This window comes from Scaptodrosophila lebanonensis, unplaced genomic scaffold (assembly GCF_003285725.1).
Source record: "Scaptodrosophila lebanonensis strain 11010-0011.00,11010-0021.00 unplaced genomic scaffold, SlebRS2 tig00001412-arrow-pilon, whole genome shotgun sequence".
Lineage (NCBI taxonomy): Eukaryota > Metazoa > Arthropoda > Insecta > Diptera > Drosophilidae > Scaptodrosophila > Scaptodrosophila lebanonensis.
Genome location: NW_022060739.1, coordinates 2,434,690 through 2,454,032, shown reverse-complemented (window position 1 = coordinate 2,454,032; position 19,343 = coordinate 2,434,690). Strand labels below are relative to the sequence as shown.

Sequence of the window (19,343 nt, the reverse complement as noted above, 5' to 3'; positions counted from 1 at the left end):
TTTCATTTACTAGCCAGAAAAGTTTTTCGGTCATTTAATTAGTTGGAAAGCTCAGGTAGAGAGACGTGCGTATGTCTGTGTTGTTGTCTATGTGTATGTGTTTGTGTATGGCCAGTCAGCCAAAGCTCAAAGGTTCGTTTGATATGTGTTTGTGTGTGTGTGCTAATCAACCCCTGAGGCTCAGGCATGGGCTAAAGCCGTAAGCCAAATGCCAAAGCGCGTCATGGACAAAGCCTTACCGGCTGGCTGGGCACTTTTAATTTGTGCCCAAAAAAGTTCCGAAAGAAAAGCCGGAAAAATGCAAGTAACGTCAAAAAATCAAAAATAACACAATAGCCAAATTAAAATGTTTGCTTTTGTGTGCGCAGGGTCTGACGCTCTCTTCCTGAAACCTCAGAGCTCACATGATGCTTTTTCTTTTCTCATTGAAATGAATTTAGAGATGGGTCCGATGACGAACTCAAGCAGCTGTTTGCTAAAGCTTGGGATCGACATTTAATTACAAATAAATAAATACATATAAAGAAATAATCAAAGTTGTCTTATCAGCATTTTATAAAAATTGATAAAGTGAATTGTGTTTTTAATAAAGAACTTGTTTACTTTAGCAGTTTTTCCCAAAGAACCAGGGACGGACTCCAAACTCCAAAAAATCTCGGCTAATATTTGTGCTTGTGTATCCAAAACCAAACTCCCCTCGAATTCATTTTGTAATAAAAACGTTATCTTACCAAGCAAAACATTTATCATAAGAAGCTACATGCATAAAATAATATGGCTATAGGTTTATGCTGTAAGTAACTTCATAACTGGATCGGTAAGGTAAGTCTCTATACGATGTTTAGTATTCCTAAATGTTACGGCTTTCAAACTTTCTAACATATTTTTTTCACATTTCTGTATACGGAATATAAGAACTCCTAATGGAAGGTCGCATAAACGCAGCTAAAAATGTAAGAGCTGGCATGAAGGCATTCCTGCACGACTCTTCAAACCTGATCGTGATTGGCGTGACAGTAAATTAGCTTCCGGAACTCATCTCTATCTGAAATGCTTCACTAGTTTTCGCTCCTTTTTTTTTTGGTAGAGTAAAATGCATAGCATACTTTTGTGCGCTCGCCTTTGCCAAAGCATTTTACATTTTTGTTTCGGTCATTGGGGAGTTGAAATTAAATTGGTTTTACACACGAGCTAGCAGTTGGGCCAGACATTTCTTTTGGCCATTTTCATTTTCATTACACTCATTTCAATAACAATTACAACAACAGCAACATTTACAACTAGAAACAAAATTGTTGACTTCATTTGCATATTTTTGTTAGAATATGCAATTAAAAGTCATTAGTTTGTTACTGCAATTACTTTAAGTTGCTTGTTGTTGTTTACCCAAATGCGGACTCTAATCAATTTTCCATGCAGGCAGTGCTAAATTATAATGATTCGGCGGCCATCATGCCTTCGGGCTAATCTCATCAAATTGCGGTGCACAATTTTCTTATCAACAGGCATCGACTGGACACAGGCCACAGCTTCCTGCTTCCTGCTGCTGCTGCTGCTGCTGCTGTGGCAACTCCTGCTCCTGGAACTTTTTATGGTCGCTCAAATACGCATAAAAATGCGAGTGTGTGTGTATGTGTGTGTGTGTGTGGAGGCAAAGGATGAATTTTCCTTATCCGCATTCGCAAGGCTTCTGTGCACATATTTACGAGGTTCTGTGTATGTGTGAGCGTATGTGTGTATTGTCCTGTCCTTGATGCCAAGCTGCTGATTAAACTTTATGGCAACTTGCTGAATCAGTGTTTTCCTGCTACCACACGCTATAGACGTGCTCGTGACACACATAATTTTTCACGATAAAACAAATAACTATAGCCTCTATTTGAAGAAAATTTTTGATTCCCAGTGGAATGAATGGATGTTAACCTAGATTGTTGAACAGGAAATTTATGCCATTTTTAGTCGTGGCCTGTTTTTGTTATGCAGATTTTTGTTGTTGCGATGTAAGCCTTTATTTTAAGTTTTTGATAATCTAAGAAGAGAATATACTACAATTTGGTAATGCTATAATAGCAGTTGAGTGTCACAAGCACTGGTTAGTCTTAAAGAAGATACTTTCTCCAATCTTTTTAGGCTTTTACGTATTATAAAAGTTGTGAAAAGATATAAACATTCATACAGCTCAACAAGAAACCGATGCTGCCCTTTTTAAATCACCGCTCCGCCAACATTGTTTCCCAAGAGCCTGGTGTTAGCAACAGTCCTGCTGTACGCTACAAGAGTCACCGAACAACAATAGTCATTCAATACCGCTTGAGGCTATAAACGCCTTAACCTACACGAGAATATCCTCCTCTAAAGCCTCCATATATTATTCTTGTTACCAATGAAAGCAACAAGTTGAGAATGGTGACCACTGGGTGAAGAGTTTAAGCTAAAAGTTCTCCTCACATAATACCGATAATACAATGCTTCTACATACAGGCGATGTTTATTCCAATGACATTAAATTCGTCTTCCTTTTCAATATGAAACACGCAACCGCACACATCTCTAGCTCACACATATCCTACACCCCTCGCCACGTTCACATACACACGACTTCCTAAATACAATAAAATCAAAAATTCCAGTCTGGCGTCGCTTGCGCAAAATTTTTACGATACAAATTTGCTAACTAATTTATGTGACTTTGCAAATGTGCATATAAAACTTGCCCCATGTGTCTGAGTGTGTGTGGGTGTGTGTGTGAGGGCTGCAATAAATGACGCTAATAATATGACCGCCGCGCCTAATCATAAAATCAACCATGAGCCGACATATGGTAATGATTGCAACTACAAAATGGTAAACACAAAAATTGATTGAATTATTTATAAAGTGCATTAAAATTTTATTTTTGCCATATTTTTGAGCACACACATGTGTTACATTTACGAAATGCCAGTAAGTAGTTAGAATATATATATATATATATGAATTGTACAGTCAGCACCAACTGGCCAGTGTCCATACCATCCCCCACTTAGTTGCCAGCTCCATTGTCGTCGTTGGCTTTGTAGTCGTTGTTTCCGGTGCCCTTTCCATATTGCCTTTGTAGTTGTAGCTGGTTGGGCAACAGCTGCCTAAACAAATTGAGAATTGATTCTTTATAGACCATTAGTTTTGATTATACAATAGTTCGATGGGTGAGTTCTGTTGGGCGTAAGATCTAGCAGTAGTTTACTGCAACACCAACGACACAGACGACATTCAATTGAACGCTTCAACGCCTATCGACAATTTTGTGCCAAAAATTATGGTTGCTGCTGGCGTCGATGCCGATGCCGACGCCATCGCCAACATTCCCATTATATATATGTACTACGTTTAAATGCATGTGTACGCATGTGTGTGTTTGTGTGTGTGTGTGCCATGCCCATGTACAGACGACATACATGATAAATTTGAGCTTATTTATCGACTGGCCACTGCCAATGGGCAAGTGTTGGCTACTGGGACTATTTATAGCTAAGTGTGGGTGGGGCTATTGGCATGGGGGCCGGTCTTCTATATAGGGACAAAGCTGTGTCAGGTTGCAGCTGATACCAATGCTAGAGCTTAAAGCCGTAACAATTTCGAATAGCGAGAGCTGTTTATGTAAGTGGACTGTTATGAAAGGGAATTTCCAAGGATTGCGAACGGCTGCAGACAATAGTTGTAGAATGGGGTAAGCACCATGTACAAATTATCTGGTTTCCAAAATATTCTCACACTTTGCTTTCCAACATATAGCATGTTGTTTTTTTAGTTTAAAAAGTATTAAGTCTAAGCTTGTGTCTGGATATGTATATTTGGATATTTCTGCTTTTGATTATTCAGCTCTTTTTTGTCAACTAACCATACTTCTTTTTATCTTTTATGGCTAGATTTTCATCTCGATTTCTTTTTTGTTAGGTCTACTGATTACTCTCTGTTGTGAATCGGGGCATAGCTGGCCGTTTGGCTAATAAATTCCCGCACCGAGTCCGATTCCTTATTAGATATTTTTGTAATTTTTATAGGCTTTCTTTAGTTTTAAGTTATCTATTGTATTGATTTCTTTTACAATGACAGCTTTGTTTATCAATGAAATAATTTAATAAATTAATTCATTTTCAAAGCAACTTCGCAAGTATTGCCTTCTGTAATCAAAACTAACTCATCAGTTTTAATTCCCCATTAATTTTGAGTAAAGCAGAAAACACACAGATAAACAAACTTTTAGAAAAGATATTCCAATTTCAACTTACAATCGCAAAAGCATTTCAATTGCAAATTATTTCTAATTTAATGTAGTTGCGTTCGATTTGCTTTGCAAAAATAAGTAAATGAAATCTATAAAATGTATCATCACCTGAACTAAGCCAACAAGGTGAAATAAAATGCAATTATTGTTTTGAATGATTTACGAGTATACTATAACTGTTTCGATTTCCATTTCCTATGAACTTGTTTTTGTTATTGCTTTGAATTGATCCTCTTTCTTTATCATACTTTTAATTATGGCAATTGATACAATGCTCTCTGTGAAATGAAATTACGCTTCATTTGCTCGAATTGTTTTTCATTTGCATGCGCTTTAAATGCATATTCAAATAACATCCGCTGTGTTGTCATAATTTAAGCAACAATTGCAAAAACAACAGCGGCAGCTGCAGCACAAATAGCGCATGAAAATGGAATATTTTTCAGCCACAACAGACATAAATTGTCAATAACAATTTGTAAAATTGTTGCACAGCCAAAGCGGCAACAAAAACGAGCAATTCGTTTAAAACAAAAACAAACATGCAAAATGCATTTCATTATCATGAATTTCCGATTGCAATGTTTACAGTTACAACAAAAATAAATGCCTGTGTGTCTGAATGTCTGGTGGGGAAAGAGGAATGGGGGGGGGGGGGGATTTGCTCGAAACATGACAACAACACACAGCAAACAATCTCACTTACTGCTGTGAAAAACATTAATGATTTTGTACTACAAACCAAATTGGCAACCATTCGGCAGGGGTGGAAGGGGAAAGGACATTCAAAGTGCATAATTAATTTGCTAGGCTGTAGAACAACAAAACAACGATAATCAATTGGAATAACGCTATTGGGTTAATGTTGTTGCAGCTGCAATGTTTGCATACACTAAGAGAAATAAAGGCTATACACTTTTCTGGAATTATAAGGTTAACTAAATGAGTTTTATATAATTATGACATTGTTTAAAACTCGTAAGTTTTAGAATAATATTTAAAATTATATACGTTTTTAAATGGTTTATTCCCTGATTGCCTTGCCAAACCATACTGCTCCTTACTCCACATTCTCCTTTAAGGGTGCTTTGAGCTTCTCACAACAGGTCGTTCATAGCTATTTCTTTAATATACACACCCTCGGATTAGGATAGATGGAACTTCTTATTTGTTAACGATGGTCAATCAAGTCATTTATTATTTGCTCCCCACAGTTATTTAAAAAAAAAAGCTCATCTCAACAGCTGCTGCTACAAAATTTGTTCAAACTTTCTCAGTATAAGTAAGTTGAGATATATCCAACAACTATCTGTAAATTGTTTTGTATTTATTTAAAAAAAAAAACGTTGACAGCGAGTTTACCCAACTACTGGGTCGAATTTCCTAAAAACAATCCATAAATCAATTAAATGTGCACAGAACAGCTTGCCCTTATTTTAATTGATAATTTAGAAGGACATCGACACAACGAACATGCTCTTCTCAGTTCAATACTTTCTAATAATGTGTCTATTTGTTGCGAATAGTTAATAATAGTCTGAAGTATACAACAATAATAGAAGACATGAAGTAATTATATTCTAGGACAGCATTATCGTTCTAGCTTAGGATTTCGGTGACTGCTAAACCCAAAGTTATTCAATTTCCTTTGTAGACTCTTCTAGTTCCTATGCAGCACAAGTTATTTTTTAATTTTCCCATTTCCCACTGCCACTACTTCTTCATACTGGGGAAACAAATTTTAAATAATCTACAGAAGTATTTCACAAGCTTGGATTCACAAGAGTTTACTAAATAAAGGTTCGGCTAATCGAGGTTCAATTATATATATGCACAAGCCTAGTATAAAGTAATAGCATGGAACTTGTTGCAATTTTTTCAAAGCGCTTTAAGCGCAATAAAATATTACTTTACACATATTTTTGTAAGTGCAGAGCTCCCTAGAACTGTGTGAAGCGCCGCAATTGCGCTACATATTTTCGTCGCTACATTATTTGCATCATTGTGGTTGAGGTTCAGGGTTTTACCTGTGATCAACTCTTTAGCCGAAAAGCTCAAATGATGAAATCCATGGAGTTATCCAGAACCATATAAGCGCTATGCCGTCGCCAAATGGTGTGAGCTGTCGAGAATAGAATAGAAAAGTCGGAAATGAAAATGGAGAAGAAAAAAGGCGACTTTCGCTTCCATTAGTATTTAGTTTTTATTTTTAGCGGCAATCACTTTTTATTCATTGCCCTTGCATACATAATTAATTAATTGATTACTTACATATCATTTTTATTTAATTTTTCATTCGTTTTTTGCGCTATTTAACTCAATGTTTATGCACATTTAGCTGTTGTCTGTGTAGTGGTGTGTATTTTTTTTAGCTATTCAAACTAAAACTAGTCGTCAGTTAATTACATTTAAACGCTGCATTTACACAAGTTCGATGCGTAATTTTAGCTTTAATAAATAATCATTTATGTGTATTTATGGTATTTTACAGTTAACAGCCTTATTATTAGCGTTTTTAATATTTCGTTCTCCTTTATTATTAATTCTCATCATGTGTGTTGTGGGTAGTTTCGAATTACACATTTTACTGTCTGTTTGCTAATTAAATTTTAATACTATTTATCTTTTTTTTTGTTTTGTTTGAAGTGCAACTATAGGCTTTAATGTCTACATTAAATAGGTTGGGGATTGGTAGTCGTTAGGGTTCTTTGGCGCCATTCAAATGTTTTTGCTTATGTTTGGAATGCTCGCTAGGATTTGCGTTGTTTGCTACAAATAATGGTTTTTACTTACTTTAACTACCACTATTTTTTAAATCAGTTGGGTTTCGTGTATATATTTCATTACGCTTTGCTTTACCAATGCAATATTTCATATGCTTCAGAGGTTATGCATTATACTCAATATACTATTTACAAGCCAATATGTTTATTTTTTTTTTATTTTTTTATTTTACATACATTTCGTTGTTGTTTTTAGGAATTTGGTTTGGTGAAGACTTGCAGTGCTGTGGAAGTCTAGGTTGGATGTGAGTAACAATTGCAGGGGAACTAAGCAGAATAATTGAGCCATTTTTTGAAAGGTAGAGAGGCAACAAATCATTCTTACTGGAACTATCTATCACTTTCTAGGCTATCGACATATGACATCTACCTATATCTTAGGCAGATCTATGTTTCCAACTCAAGTGATTTACTGTATGCAAATATTTTAAATATAGTTAAGCCATTCGGTAAAAATTTGAGATAATAATCAATGAAATGATTACAATATATCAAAATAATATGAAAGCTGTCTGATATGAATACCAATTCAAATAATTAAGTTAAACCAACTGTTTGTTTCCATTTTTTGTCAATTTATGACCATAAAGAGCTTCCATTATCAATTCCCAATTCAAACCAAATGTGTGTGGTTCCATATTCAAGAACTAAACACACTGATTATTGAACGGAGCTAATGTGTAAATTGCTTAACCCAGCTCATGATGGCCAACGCTACTCAATTGCCGAGCTAAATCTACAAGATACTCATTGCGCTCTTTCTTTCATAATAGCCCATTAACGTTTCAAAAATGGATAAAGAAATTAACTTTGAAATCTGAAACTGAAAGTAATTGAAACGGCAATTATTGAAAGATTAATATTGTTTGGTAAATAGTTCATGTTTTTTTAAATATCCCCTTTTTTTGGAAACATTTTGATTATTTCATTTTCATGCGCGTTCATTTCAAACAGTCTTTGAAACATAAACGTTGTAACAATTAATTAAAAAATTGACAAAGAAATCGAAAAAATGAACGGTAACTGTACCTCAACTGAAAGTAATTGAAACGTTTTTTTTAATAGCCCCTTTTTTGGAAACATTTTGATTATTTTCGTGCGCTTTCATTTCAAAACGTTTAGAAAATTGATGAAGAAATTGACAAAGAAATCAAACTACAATGAGCGGAAACTGTAGCTCAACTGAATGTAATTTAAACCGGAGCTATGGAGAGATTAATATTGTTTTTTTTTCTTTCAAATAACACCTTTTTCGGATACATTCCGATTATTTTCATGCGCTTTCAATTCAAACTGTCTTTAAAACACAAATCTGTCACTTACCCTATTTATGTGTGTCTGCAAGTAACGAAATGTTCATTGTATGTATATAAAGCCAGTACCCTATACTATATGTGAACTACTCCAACCGAACTTCCAATTGCAAGCTAAGTGTCAAACTTTCCACACTACTTTCATGTCACAACATCAGTTTTCACTTTTGCACAGAATCAACTTAGACTAGTGAGCAACACATTATCGTTACATTTATGTACGAGAGTATCTGGATGTGGGCTAGACCCGCACTCTACACATTGGCGCTGGAACCGAAACTACTCAAGAACTTGTTCTCGATGGCCGAGCTACTGCCGAGACTATTCACACTATGGGAGGCGGCTGGATTAGTTAGGGACTTATCACCTGTGCCAGAGTGGAACTGTTGATGCTGTTGTTGTTGTTGTTGCTGCTGCTGCTGCTGCTGCTTGAATGTCTGATACGCATCCGAGCTAACGGCGGACCAAGTGCCATCCTTGGACTTCACATATAAATGCTGTTTACTTGGCTGCTTGCTGCCAAAATGATAATCGCCAGCAATGGAGGCGCTGGAGGCCCAATCGTTGAGCAGCTGGTTGGTGGAGTTGCAGAGAGCCGAGAAATCAGCATCCACACTGCCGCCCACATTGTCCACCGGCGGACCACCGGTAAGGAAGTCCATGTGGGATCCATTGGCATTGTTACCTCCACTAACATTATTGGCAGTATTATGGTTGCCATTGTTGTGGCGTGACGACTTGCCCATGGACAGATTGCCGCCAAAGTTGATGTTGTTTTCGCTCTTGAAAAGCTTGGGCTGGCGCTGGCGCCGCAGAGTCCCGACTCCGCCCCCGTTGGCCATTTGAGCGGCCAACGTGGTGTTGGCATAGGCGCCCAGACCTTGCTTTAAAGCATTGCTCGCCAAGAGCAACTGTTGTTGTTGCTGCAGCTGACGTTGCTGTTGTTGTTGTTGTTGGCTGTTGCTGCTATTGAAAGGATTCAAACGCTCTGCTTTGCCATCGCCAGTTGTTGTTGTTGCCGCTGTTCCTGTTGTTAGATTATTTATGAGTTCCATTTTGTTCTCGGTAATGTTAATTTTGCCGACTGCTGTGCCACAATTTTTTTTCAGTTTCGCTGGCGAGGCACTCAGTATAGCTGTTGAGGCTGTGGATGTGGTCATCAGATTGGGCTCCAGGCAGCCATAATGTGCACTGGGGGGTGCTGAGTACATGCCTGTGGCATGATAATCATTCGTTGTTGCTGCTGCTGCTGCTGTTGCTGTTCCTGAGCCATTGTTGTTGTTATTGCTGTTGGTTGTCGCTGGCTTTGTCGCATAACGATTTTGATACAGTTTAACATTGGCCACCACATTTGTTGTTGCATATGCGCCACAGCTATCGTATAATGATGCAGCGCCGCCGCCGTTGATGCCGTTGATGCCGCTGATGCCGCCGCCGCCGCCATTGCCGGAAGTTTGCTGTGCATTTCCGGCTAGCAACGCATAGCCATGACCAGCCATCGAGTTGGGGCTTTTGAATGTTGAACATGCAACTTCCGCATAATCGGGCATGTTCAGCGGTGAAAGTCTGCAAAGATAGAGCAGAGTGAGACAGACGGTGAGCAAAATTCTGGATGGATGGGTGCCGAGGGGGGCAGGGAGGAGGCAGAGAGATTGTGGGTTATAGGGAAAAACGTATGGCAAGTGGCGGCCACATTTCATAAATCAGCCAGCACTCCTTCTTGTCGCTCGCCGTCGTCTGTTGTTATTGTAGGAAATTGCTTTTGTTAGCCCCCATTAATGGACGCCGCATTGTCGCCATGGCAGCGCCGGAAATTACTCGCTGGCTACCTCAACTGCCTGCCCAGCCAAAATAACACTGGGAAAAAGTTCTTTGTACCTGGCCACCCGAAATCTCTTCTAAATAAATTAGTTAATGGTTTTAGATTCGATTTTTTGAAGCACAATTCAATGAACAGCTGGAATGTTTTAAAAGCATGGAAATATAATACACAAGCATTTTTTAGAGACTAATATTATTTTCACTTTGCTTTAGGTTTGAAGTTTTACAAATATTAGACAGCTCATCGAGCATATACAAATTTTGTCCTTTCTTGTGGTATGAATGACTTTACTTGAAGTAAATGGCTTAAAATCAGCCGTATAGGAACTTTATCAACCATCTACTACAATATTTTGCTATTTGCCATCGTTATAGAACAAGTTGTGATTTATAAGATGTTAAGATGATTGAATTATATTTTGAAAGTCCTTATTCCAAATCTTAAAACTATGAACCCCGACTAGACAGCTCTCGACTTTCTATGCAATATCTGCCGTCACTATGTTAAACGTGGAATATGTTTTGTGCTGGAGGGTTTCGTTCGCCACTTTTTAAATGCTGGGGTTTCTATGGACCTGTATGATTAAATGCCAAAGTAGTTTTATATTATTTATATTAATTGTATTATTTATATTATTTATATTATTTATATCATTTATATTATTTATATTATTTATATTATTTATATTACTATATATTATTTATATTACTTATATTATTTACATTATTTATCTCTATAGGTATATGTTGTATAATAAACAATGTTCCAGTGTCTTCCCATTTGAACTTAACTCTTTCTTTCATCTTTCAAAGCTTTGCTTTCTAATCACATTCTGCTATGAACAAGAGAGCCTTCCAGTCGTGTCTCCGCTTTACAAATATATTTAATTATAATTTATTATTTCTTTATTGAACCTAACAAGCTCTTTCCTTCTTATCAATTGGCACAATTTAAATAAATATTTCAAAGCCATTTTAGAAATCCTGGAAACCCCATTTTGATTAATTATGATGACTAAGAAATGTTACTGGCAGCATTTATAAATTTAGATTGATATTAATATGCTCTGGTTTCTTCAAGTGTACCCCTCCCCCACTATTGGCTCTTCATCACAATGCTCATTAAAAATTTTGTGCATTTGCACTTTTTCGTTCTCGTTTTTGTGTTTACTGTTGACGTAGTTGCTGTTGTTGTTGTTGCTGTGTGTTGCGTGTAATGCGAGCTTGGCATAGGGAATAGAGCTATAGAACTATGCGATACCCATTAGCGCGCAGCGTCATGCATTTAAACTTTCTAATTAGTGGGCGGCATGGATGGATGGATGAATGAATGAATGAATGCATGAATGAATGAATGGTGGGATCGCAGCTGGATGGATGGATAACTGCCCTTGTATCCCCTTGGGTGTTTGTCCATTCATTGCCTCAAGTTGCAAAAAATTAACTCTAGCTTGGCAACTACAGCAACAACAACAACAACAGTAATCATTTTGGCAAACTTTTTTCGCATTAATATTTGCGTGGGAGGGTGTGGTCTTGAATTTAGGGCGTTATTTTCCGAACAACAACGACGACGAGTTGCAAATTTCGAGAAAACTTTTTTATTGCGCAAAATTTTGTGCACTAATTAGCTAATGAGATAATGCTTATCTATTGCACTTTGCCAATGAATTTTAGCAAATTACCAGATTGAAGTTGGCGCTCTGAATTAAATTGTTATAAAAAGTTTACTTTTTGGAATAGTGCATGTGATATTTGTAGGGAAATATTTGTAGTCTTTATTCCATGCAAAGTAAAGAATATAATAATTTAGTTATAATATTCTAGCTATTGATTAATATTTGAATAGAAGATCGACATTTCATTGGCATATCAAACTTCACACTTTCATATTAAAAACCTGCGTTTTCTATGTCGATTCATTTTGAAAGAATGACAAGTTCGTCTAACAAATAGTTGCGTCTGTAATGACGTTGTTCGTTCTATTGGAGCATAAATGAAACTATTCTAATTCTTTATTAATTATTTTTTTGAATATTTGATTTCGAATTTGCTTCTAATTTACAAACCACTTTCATGATAAGCTCTTCATAATTGTGCTTAAAAACAAACTCTTGCGGATTTTGAATTTCGAATCCAAAGAAATACAAATATCATAGCAATTTAGTGCAAAATAATGAATTCATTTTGTCTGATTGAGCTTCTCAACTTTAAAGACGCCCAAAATTATGCAACGGAATTTGAAATTTTCCAGCAATTAAGTGCCAACGCAAGCAGCAACCATCTGGGGAATTTGCATATGGCGAGTACTACAAAAACAGCTGCGGAGCATTAAAAACTGGCGAGCGTCTAAGCGCAGGCCTCCAGGGCTATCAATTTTTAATTGTTAATTTAGCGGTGAAAATTACGTTTATTACAAAGAGAGAGAAAGGGAGGCGGAAGTGAGAGGGGTAGGCCGAGGGGTTGTATTGAATAAATGGTATATAGACACTCAAAGATGGTAGGTACGAGCATAAGGAAATTTGAAAATCAGACAAACCCGAAAAGAAATTAAATATTTTAATTGGAAATTGGACGTACGGCGTGTACGTTAGCGATTGGGGGATGGTTGATGAGGTGGTTTCTTATAAGTAGACGCGGTGTTTATGTAAACACAAAAAAATGTTTGCCTACTTCTTTTACGACTTTACAACGTTGTTAAAATGCACAACAACAACAACAAAAACAACGACAACAACAATGAGTACAGTAAGCAACCTGGATGTTGGTAAAGTATACAAGTACAACAGAAAAATTGAAACGGAAATAATGAAAATCGCGTCACGGATGTGGCAACAGCATTAGAATGTGGCACATAACGCAATGTGGAGGGGTTGGTTGGGGGTCAGGAAATGTTCAACTTGAAACAGAGTGGAAGCGAATGGGATTTCGATGTAGATGTGGATGTGGATATGGTGGGGTGGTTCGTTGCCAGATATTGTGAAAAAGTCAAAACAAATAAATGCGTAAAATGCCGCAAATAAATACGCGCAAGTTGGAGAGCAATACTTAAAAGTGGGATGGGATGGGGCGGGGCGGGGGCAGGTAGTAAAACGGGCAAGGAGGCAGGCAACAGGCAGGGAAATGGGCAGACAACTGAGGGGTATGGGCGGTATCCAAACATTCTGGAAACAATATGTCGCCAGCAGTTGCGCTTTTATTGTGTCTTGTTTGTGTTATTGTTGGCGCAACGCTACATTAAGCTTTAAAGAAAACTTGATGGCAGAAAAACGGCAAAAGGGAGAACGAAGAAAGTACAAAGAACAGGCAAGGCATACATTTGAAATAAGGAACAAAGGAGTGGATGATAAAGGAAATCTTTATTGAATGAGATATTGATAAATGCTGGCAGAGCATGACAAGAAAGCCAGAAACATTTATTTAAAGAGGGCAGCACAACAAATGGATTATAGCAAATCGATCTGGAAAATATTGGAAATATTAAAAAATATTACACGAGTGTCAGTGGAAGTAGCAGATCTTAAACAATTTCTTGTTTGTTCGCCTATATTTTAGTGAGAAAACTGACTCAGGTAATTACTTTTTCGATTCCAAATCTGCTCGTTTGACTGCTAGCCTGCACACTTATGTTGTAAAGCATTTTAAAGCCATCAATTAATCAATTAATAAAAATGTACACATAACTTACGGATCAGATATGGCAGAATGTAGGCATATTTTTGACTTCGTGAACTGTTCGATAAGACGAGTCGGATTAGTCTTATCCGCCAATTCGTTCATAATTTGGATTTCGAAAAATATTCAAGCTACAGTGGCTTGACATATTTTTTAATTGATTTAAATGATGGAATCATTTATCTTTCAATTATATTTAATGTGTTTAGAATAGATCTAAGAAAGTTTGCGCTTATAAGACAGTTCTGATTTCATTTAATACTAAATACTTGTAAATAAGAACTTGCTCTCTCTTTTCAACATCAAATCATAATAAGTCATCATAAAATTGTCCATTATCAAGTAGAAGTCGAGTTATAGTCGTCACAGGAAATGCGCAATAAAACTTTCAATTGAATTTGGTTCAACTTGCGTTCCCATATTTCAAAGATTTCCCGCACAGCCAAAATGCTCACAAGTTAATTTAAACTTTTCACCCAACGAAAATTGGCAAACTTTTGCGCATAATATTAACCCACTGTGCGCCTGTCGTGCCTCTGTCCGTGCCGCTGTCTGCCTGAGGTTGCATCCGAAATGGGAATGGAAATGGAAATGCGTGCGTTGCAAACCGCCAAGAAAAATTCATTACGCAGAGCAATACAACAACAAACAGACAGACAAACATTTAAATACACAGCCAGCACAGAAATATGAAATTCATATGAAAATTAAATAAGCGAATTCGCAAACGCCAGCAGCCGGCCTGTCAGCCTTTTCGGCCAAGCCCCCAAGAGTTGCCCAAAAAGTAAAATCCGTTCAAGTGTAACAATTTAATGGCGTTTCTTGTTGCCGCAGCCGTTGCTGCTGTTGTTGTTATTGTTTTTGTAGCTGTGGATATATGCAAGCAGCAAGAAACCTTGGGGAGTTTGAAGTGCCTGCATCAGCAGAGCCGCGGTCGTTTTTATGACTGAATCGTAAATAGTAGTGGTGCACAACCCCTCGAAAAATAATTCCCCCCCTTAAACATGTAGGAAAAACAACATTTAAGCGTGTGCGAGCTTTTTGGTCGCAATTTTTCGTAATTAAACAGGCAACGAAGTGTAGACAGGATATTAAAGCAACTTCCGTTTGCACTCATCCACCTACATATGCCAAAGCGCACCCCCGCGACAGATAAACAACAACCCTTCGCTCCCCCACTGCTCTTTTTTGTTTCGGCATGGGGCAAATGAAGCATAAAAACCCAAATCATGCCAATGCAGGCAGGCAGGCAGGCACCCAGGCTGGCACGCTTACCTCTCATAATCAGGCAACGGTTGTTGTGAGTTTGATTGTCCTAGCTGTTGTTGGCTTTGTTGTTGTTGCTGGGCGGTCGCTTGTGCGTAGCCCGGAAGTTGCTCCTTTGTCGTACATGACGCGGCCTGTCGCCAAACGCCACCAGTTGGATCGATCCAAACTCCGTTCCCACCTCCTCCTCCGCCACCACTGCCAATACCAGGCATGCCGCTGCCAGAGTTGCCACCGCTACCGCCGTTCAACGGCAATGTTGGAAACTTTCGCACGGTGCCGATTGCGTGATTACCTGAAATAAAAGAACAGAATTGAAGAAAACGCAGAGTTGAAATGTCGAAAATACATAAATGGCTTCGACTGCCAATGATTACTCGTTAGCTTTGGTCTGTGCGCAAATTATAATTTGTTGTAGTTAAAAATAAAAAATGCGTACATAAAAGGTTGGTTTCGGCTGCACCGATTTCAATTATATACCCTACATTGCTCAGCTGTAATTGTATTTGCTGCTCATTTGATAATTTCAATTAGGATGAGCCTTCTTTTTAAAAATTTTTACACCATAGAACTGTTTCTTGTTTTCTATTAGTCATAACTCTAAGTGGTTATCTAAATAGAAAGATAATACAAAATTTCAGATTTTCATTTAGCTCCAAAACTAATGGATATGTTATTGATAGCCAAAAACAGATTTAAGAAAATATGAAGAAGAACTAGAGGTACCTGGTTATATGGATTTATTCCAATGTTCATTAATACATCGTTAATATAATGTCCACCATGAACTTTTAATTCCCAATGAAGCAGATTCTCTGCCACAATCATAAAGTCATCTTAAAAGATGTTGATTATATTTTTGAAAAACTAAAAGAGTTGTTGGAAGAATTTGTAGAAATCAAGGACAACTTTCTTTGAAATATGACTTCCTAGTAATGCAGCTGTTTCAAATAAAACATTTCACTTTTAATTTTCCCCCCTGTTAGCTCTTAAAGCTTTGGAAGCACATGAAATGCAAAAATAATTTCAGTTTTGAAAAGTAATTCAGTATTTTTATTTACTAAAAATAATTTAACGAGTTTTTGGAAGAATTTGTAGAAATCAAGGCCATCTTTCTTTGAAATATGAAATGCTGTTGTTTCAGATAAAACATTGCACCTTTTAATTTTTGTCCCACCCTGGTAGCTCTTAAGGCTTTGGAAGCCAATTTAAAGTGGATATAATTTTAGTTTTGAAAAGTAATCTAGTATTTTTATTTACTAAAAATAACTACACCAGTTTTTGGAAGAATTTATAGAAATAAAGGACAACTTTCTTTTTAATATGACTTCCTGTCATAGATAAAAAATAAAAGAGTTCACCTTTAAATTTTGTAGCTCTTAAGGCTTTGGAAGCCAATTTAATACGAATATAATTTTAGTTTTGAAAAGTAATTTAGTATTTTCATTTGCACTTTGTATAACTATTTTTTTCTTTCTCCCCTTTTTCTTAGCTAGCGCCTCATGGATGGCAATGGGCTGTCGCGTTACAAAATCTCCCGAAAAACAGTGTACACCTCTTCACTTGAATTGTAGAGTGTACAAGCGATACGAAACTAAAACGCAACAACGATATAACGGATTCAGCATTGGCGTCATCGCATACAACGCAGCCGTAAAAAGTAACGTGCAAATAATAAAAATAGGAAATTACTTTTTATATTCAATTGCCGCTGTCAGTTCCGGGACTTGAGCTTCAGTTTTGTTTTCTTCCTTTCCTTCCTTTTTTTAGAGTTTTACGCTCTTGGCAATTTTACTAGACAATTGATGTGATTTTCACGTGAGCGTTTGTCGTTTTTAGGGCCACCACAATGCAAACACTTTTACATACAAACATAACCGTATCGACCCTCTTTAAGCGTTGGTTATACGTGTAGTTATCGCTGCTTGTTTATCTTTTTATCGTTGACTTAACCTTCGAACCTATTGTGGGAGCACACTGCCACTGCCAGCGGGATTGCACATTCGTGTCTGCACTATCTCGCTAATGCTATGAGTGCGTGTTTGTTGTTTTTTGCGGCTAGAATTCGGTTTCTTTTACAAACGACAGTCTAATTGAGACAATCATAAACGCTCGGTCATAAATCATAGTGCTTTCGGTCATAAAGCGAAGTTGCTTTTATCAGAAGGTCGGGTAAGACATAAAAAAGAGACTCAAGATTGATGGAACTTGGCTGAAGACATTATTGACAAGAATTATATGTGATGAACGATAGACACGATATGCACAATATATGATCACATGGCATAGAATTGGCAGGACTTTCGCTTCATCTTTGCATTCAGGATACAAAGCACTGCACTAACTCAAATGCTTACTATTGGTTCCATTATTTTAATCTGCGCTATTCATTAGACTTCTAATTAAAAAGCAGCTAGAGTCTAATTAGTGGCTCTGATCCAACTATTTCAATGCCTGCTTAAGAATATTTATCATTTGGTTGAACTCTCCCCTTGAATTGAGATTCCCACGCTAAGCTTAATTCAATGCCTCGTTGCAAATAATAAAGAGAACAAATAATGTCGCATTAAATGTAAATGTGCAAAACGACATCATCAGCACAACGACCAAATAATGGAACAGGAACAATATAATGTGTAGTTAAATAACAAAATGGTAAAAGCAGAGCAACAACTCACCATGTAAACTGCCCAACGAGGTCTGCTTGATAAATTGATAGCGTTTGAATAGAACCAATGCGCCCAATAGAAACACAATTATGGCGATGATGGAGCCCAGCAGGACGATAAACCAGGTCTGCGTTAAAAAGTCATCGGCAATATCACGACTGATGGGATAACTGTACAATAGAACGGAATAGAATAGAATAGAAAAGAAACAATGAGCAACACATTGGGCAAAACACTGGACAGCCTAGTCGGAAGTACGTGCCCAGGCGAGGCTTAGTTTAATGGGCACAAAAAGTCGTCGTCGTCGTCGTCGACGTCCTCGTCAGGCTGCGCCGCCGTTGTCCTCATCGGCATTCTCGTTTGGCGTTAATGGATTGATGTGTTGAGCTGCCATTGTGTGTGTGTGTGTGTGTGTGTGTGTGTGTGTGCAGAGTCGGGCAGTCAAATGAGCGCGCGTCGACGACAATGACACAATAAACGCCCAGGGGGTTAGGTTAGCCCACCACCTCAACCCCCAAGCCCCAGTCCCCAATCCCCAACCCTCAACTGAAACCAAGCCCAGAGCTCTCCGCTCTGTTGACTACTTCCACATACCGTGTATAGCCGGTGTCCAGTGACTGTGTGCGAGCATCGATGCGCAGGACGGCGGGCTTGCTGAACGGACCGACGCCCACTCGGGTGGCAGCCGCGACGGCTATATAGTAGGTGACGCCCGTGGTGAGGTTCGCCAGAAGCAACGTCGGTGTGGCCGCATCGATGGTCATATTTTTGAAAATGCGCGTCGTATTGTGCACATCCAGGCCTTTGACTAGCACATTGTAGCTGGTGAGGATGCCTGTGAAGCAGTCGCGGGTACGAGATGGAGAATGAAAAATGAAATTAAACGTAAGGAGGGAAATGGCGGATACGGATGGGACGACAACTACGCACCGTTGCGCGTCCGATTTGGCTGTGGCGGCAGCCATTTCAGGAATACCGATGTCCGATTGAACTGTATAGCCTCCATTCCATAGGGCGGCCCCTCGGGCACTGTCAACGAGACAATTTGCAAGAGATTAGAGGCTGCGAAGTACTGAAGCAAGAAATTACTCGAGGAGGTATAATAAGCTGGGGAATTAACTACTACACAAGAGTTGAAAATTGTACAAGAGCGCTAAGGTATAGTTCCTACTAAGTACTACAAGATTGGGCATTTTTTTAAATGCTACAGGTATAGTGGTTCTTTTATTATTAAGAATAATAAGTTTGTTTTGACGGAGTGACCTGGAATATCCCTAAACCTATGCACCCACTGTCCAAAGTCCCAAAACCCAACTTACGGTGAAAAGAAAACTCTTTTTCGGTCATGATGTTCGTCATCATTGGATTCAATAAACAGACTATGATAGTCCAAGGCCTGAATTGCAATCTTTTTTCGATAAAAAATACTTCTTACCGAACAATAAGTAATGTTTAGAGAATAGTCTTCAATAATTACACTATTATAATCTGATTAACTTTTATTCGCACTCTTTGATAATCCAACTCTTATACTTGACGACCACAACCTGAT

The 19,343-nt window shown here is 37.9% G+C and overlaps 1 protein-coding gene across 1 annotated transcript in view; it reads right to left on the bottom strand.

The window, feature by feature from the left end:
- Positions 1-8,151: 8,151 nt before the first annotated feature.
- Positions 8,152-19,343, bottom strand: part of LOC115631598 (roundabout homolog 2) — a 71,157-nt gene continuing 59,965 nt past the window's right edge. Inside the window, exons 8-13 of the mRNA XM_030528398.1 lie at positions 18,722-18,820; positions 18,386-18,626; positions 17,801-17,961; positions 15,132-15,417; positions 9,840-9,926; positions 8,152-9,782 (exon numbers count right to left, since the gene is read on the bottom strand). Of these exons, the coding sequence (XP_030384258.1) occupies positions 8,615-9,782; positions 9,840-9,926; positions 15,132-15,417; positions 17,801-17,961; positions 18,386-18,626; positions 18,722-18,820 (2,042 nt within the window). The 3' untranslated portion in view covers positions 8,152-8,614. The remainder of the gene's footprint in view (positions 9,783-9,839; positions 9,927-15,131; positions 15,418-17,800; positions 17,962-18,385; positions 18,627-18,721; positions 18,821-19,343) is intronic.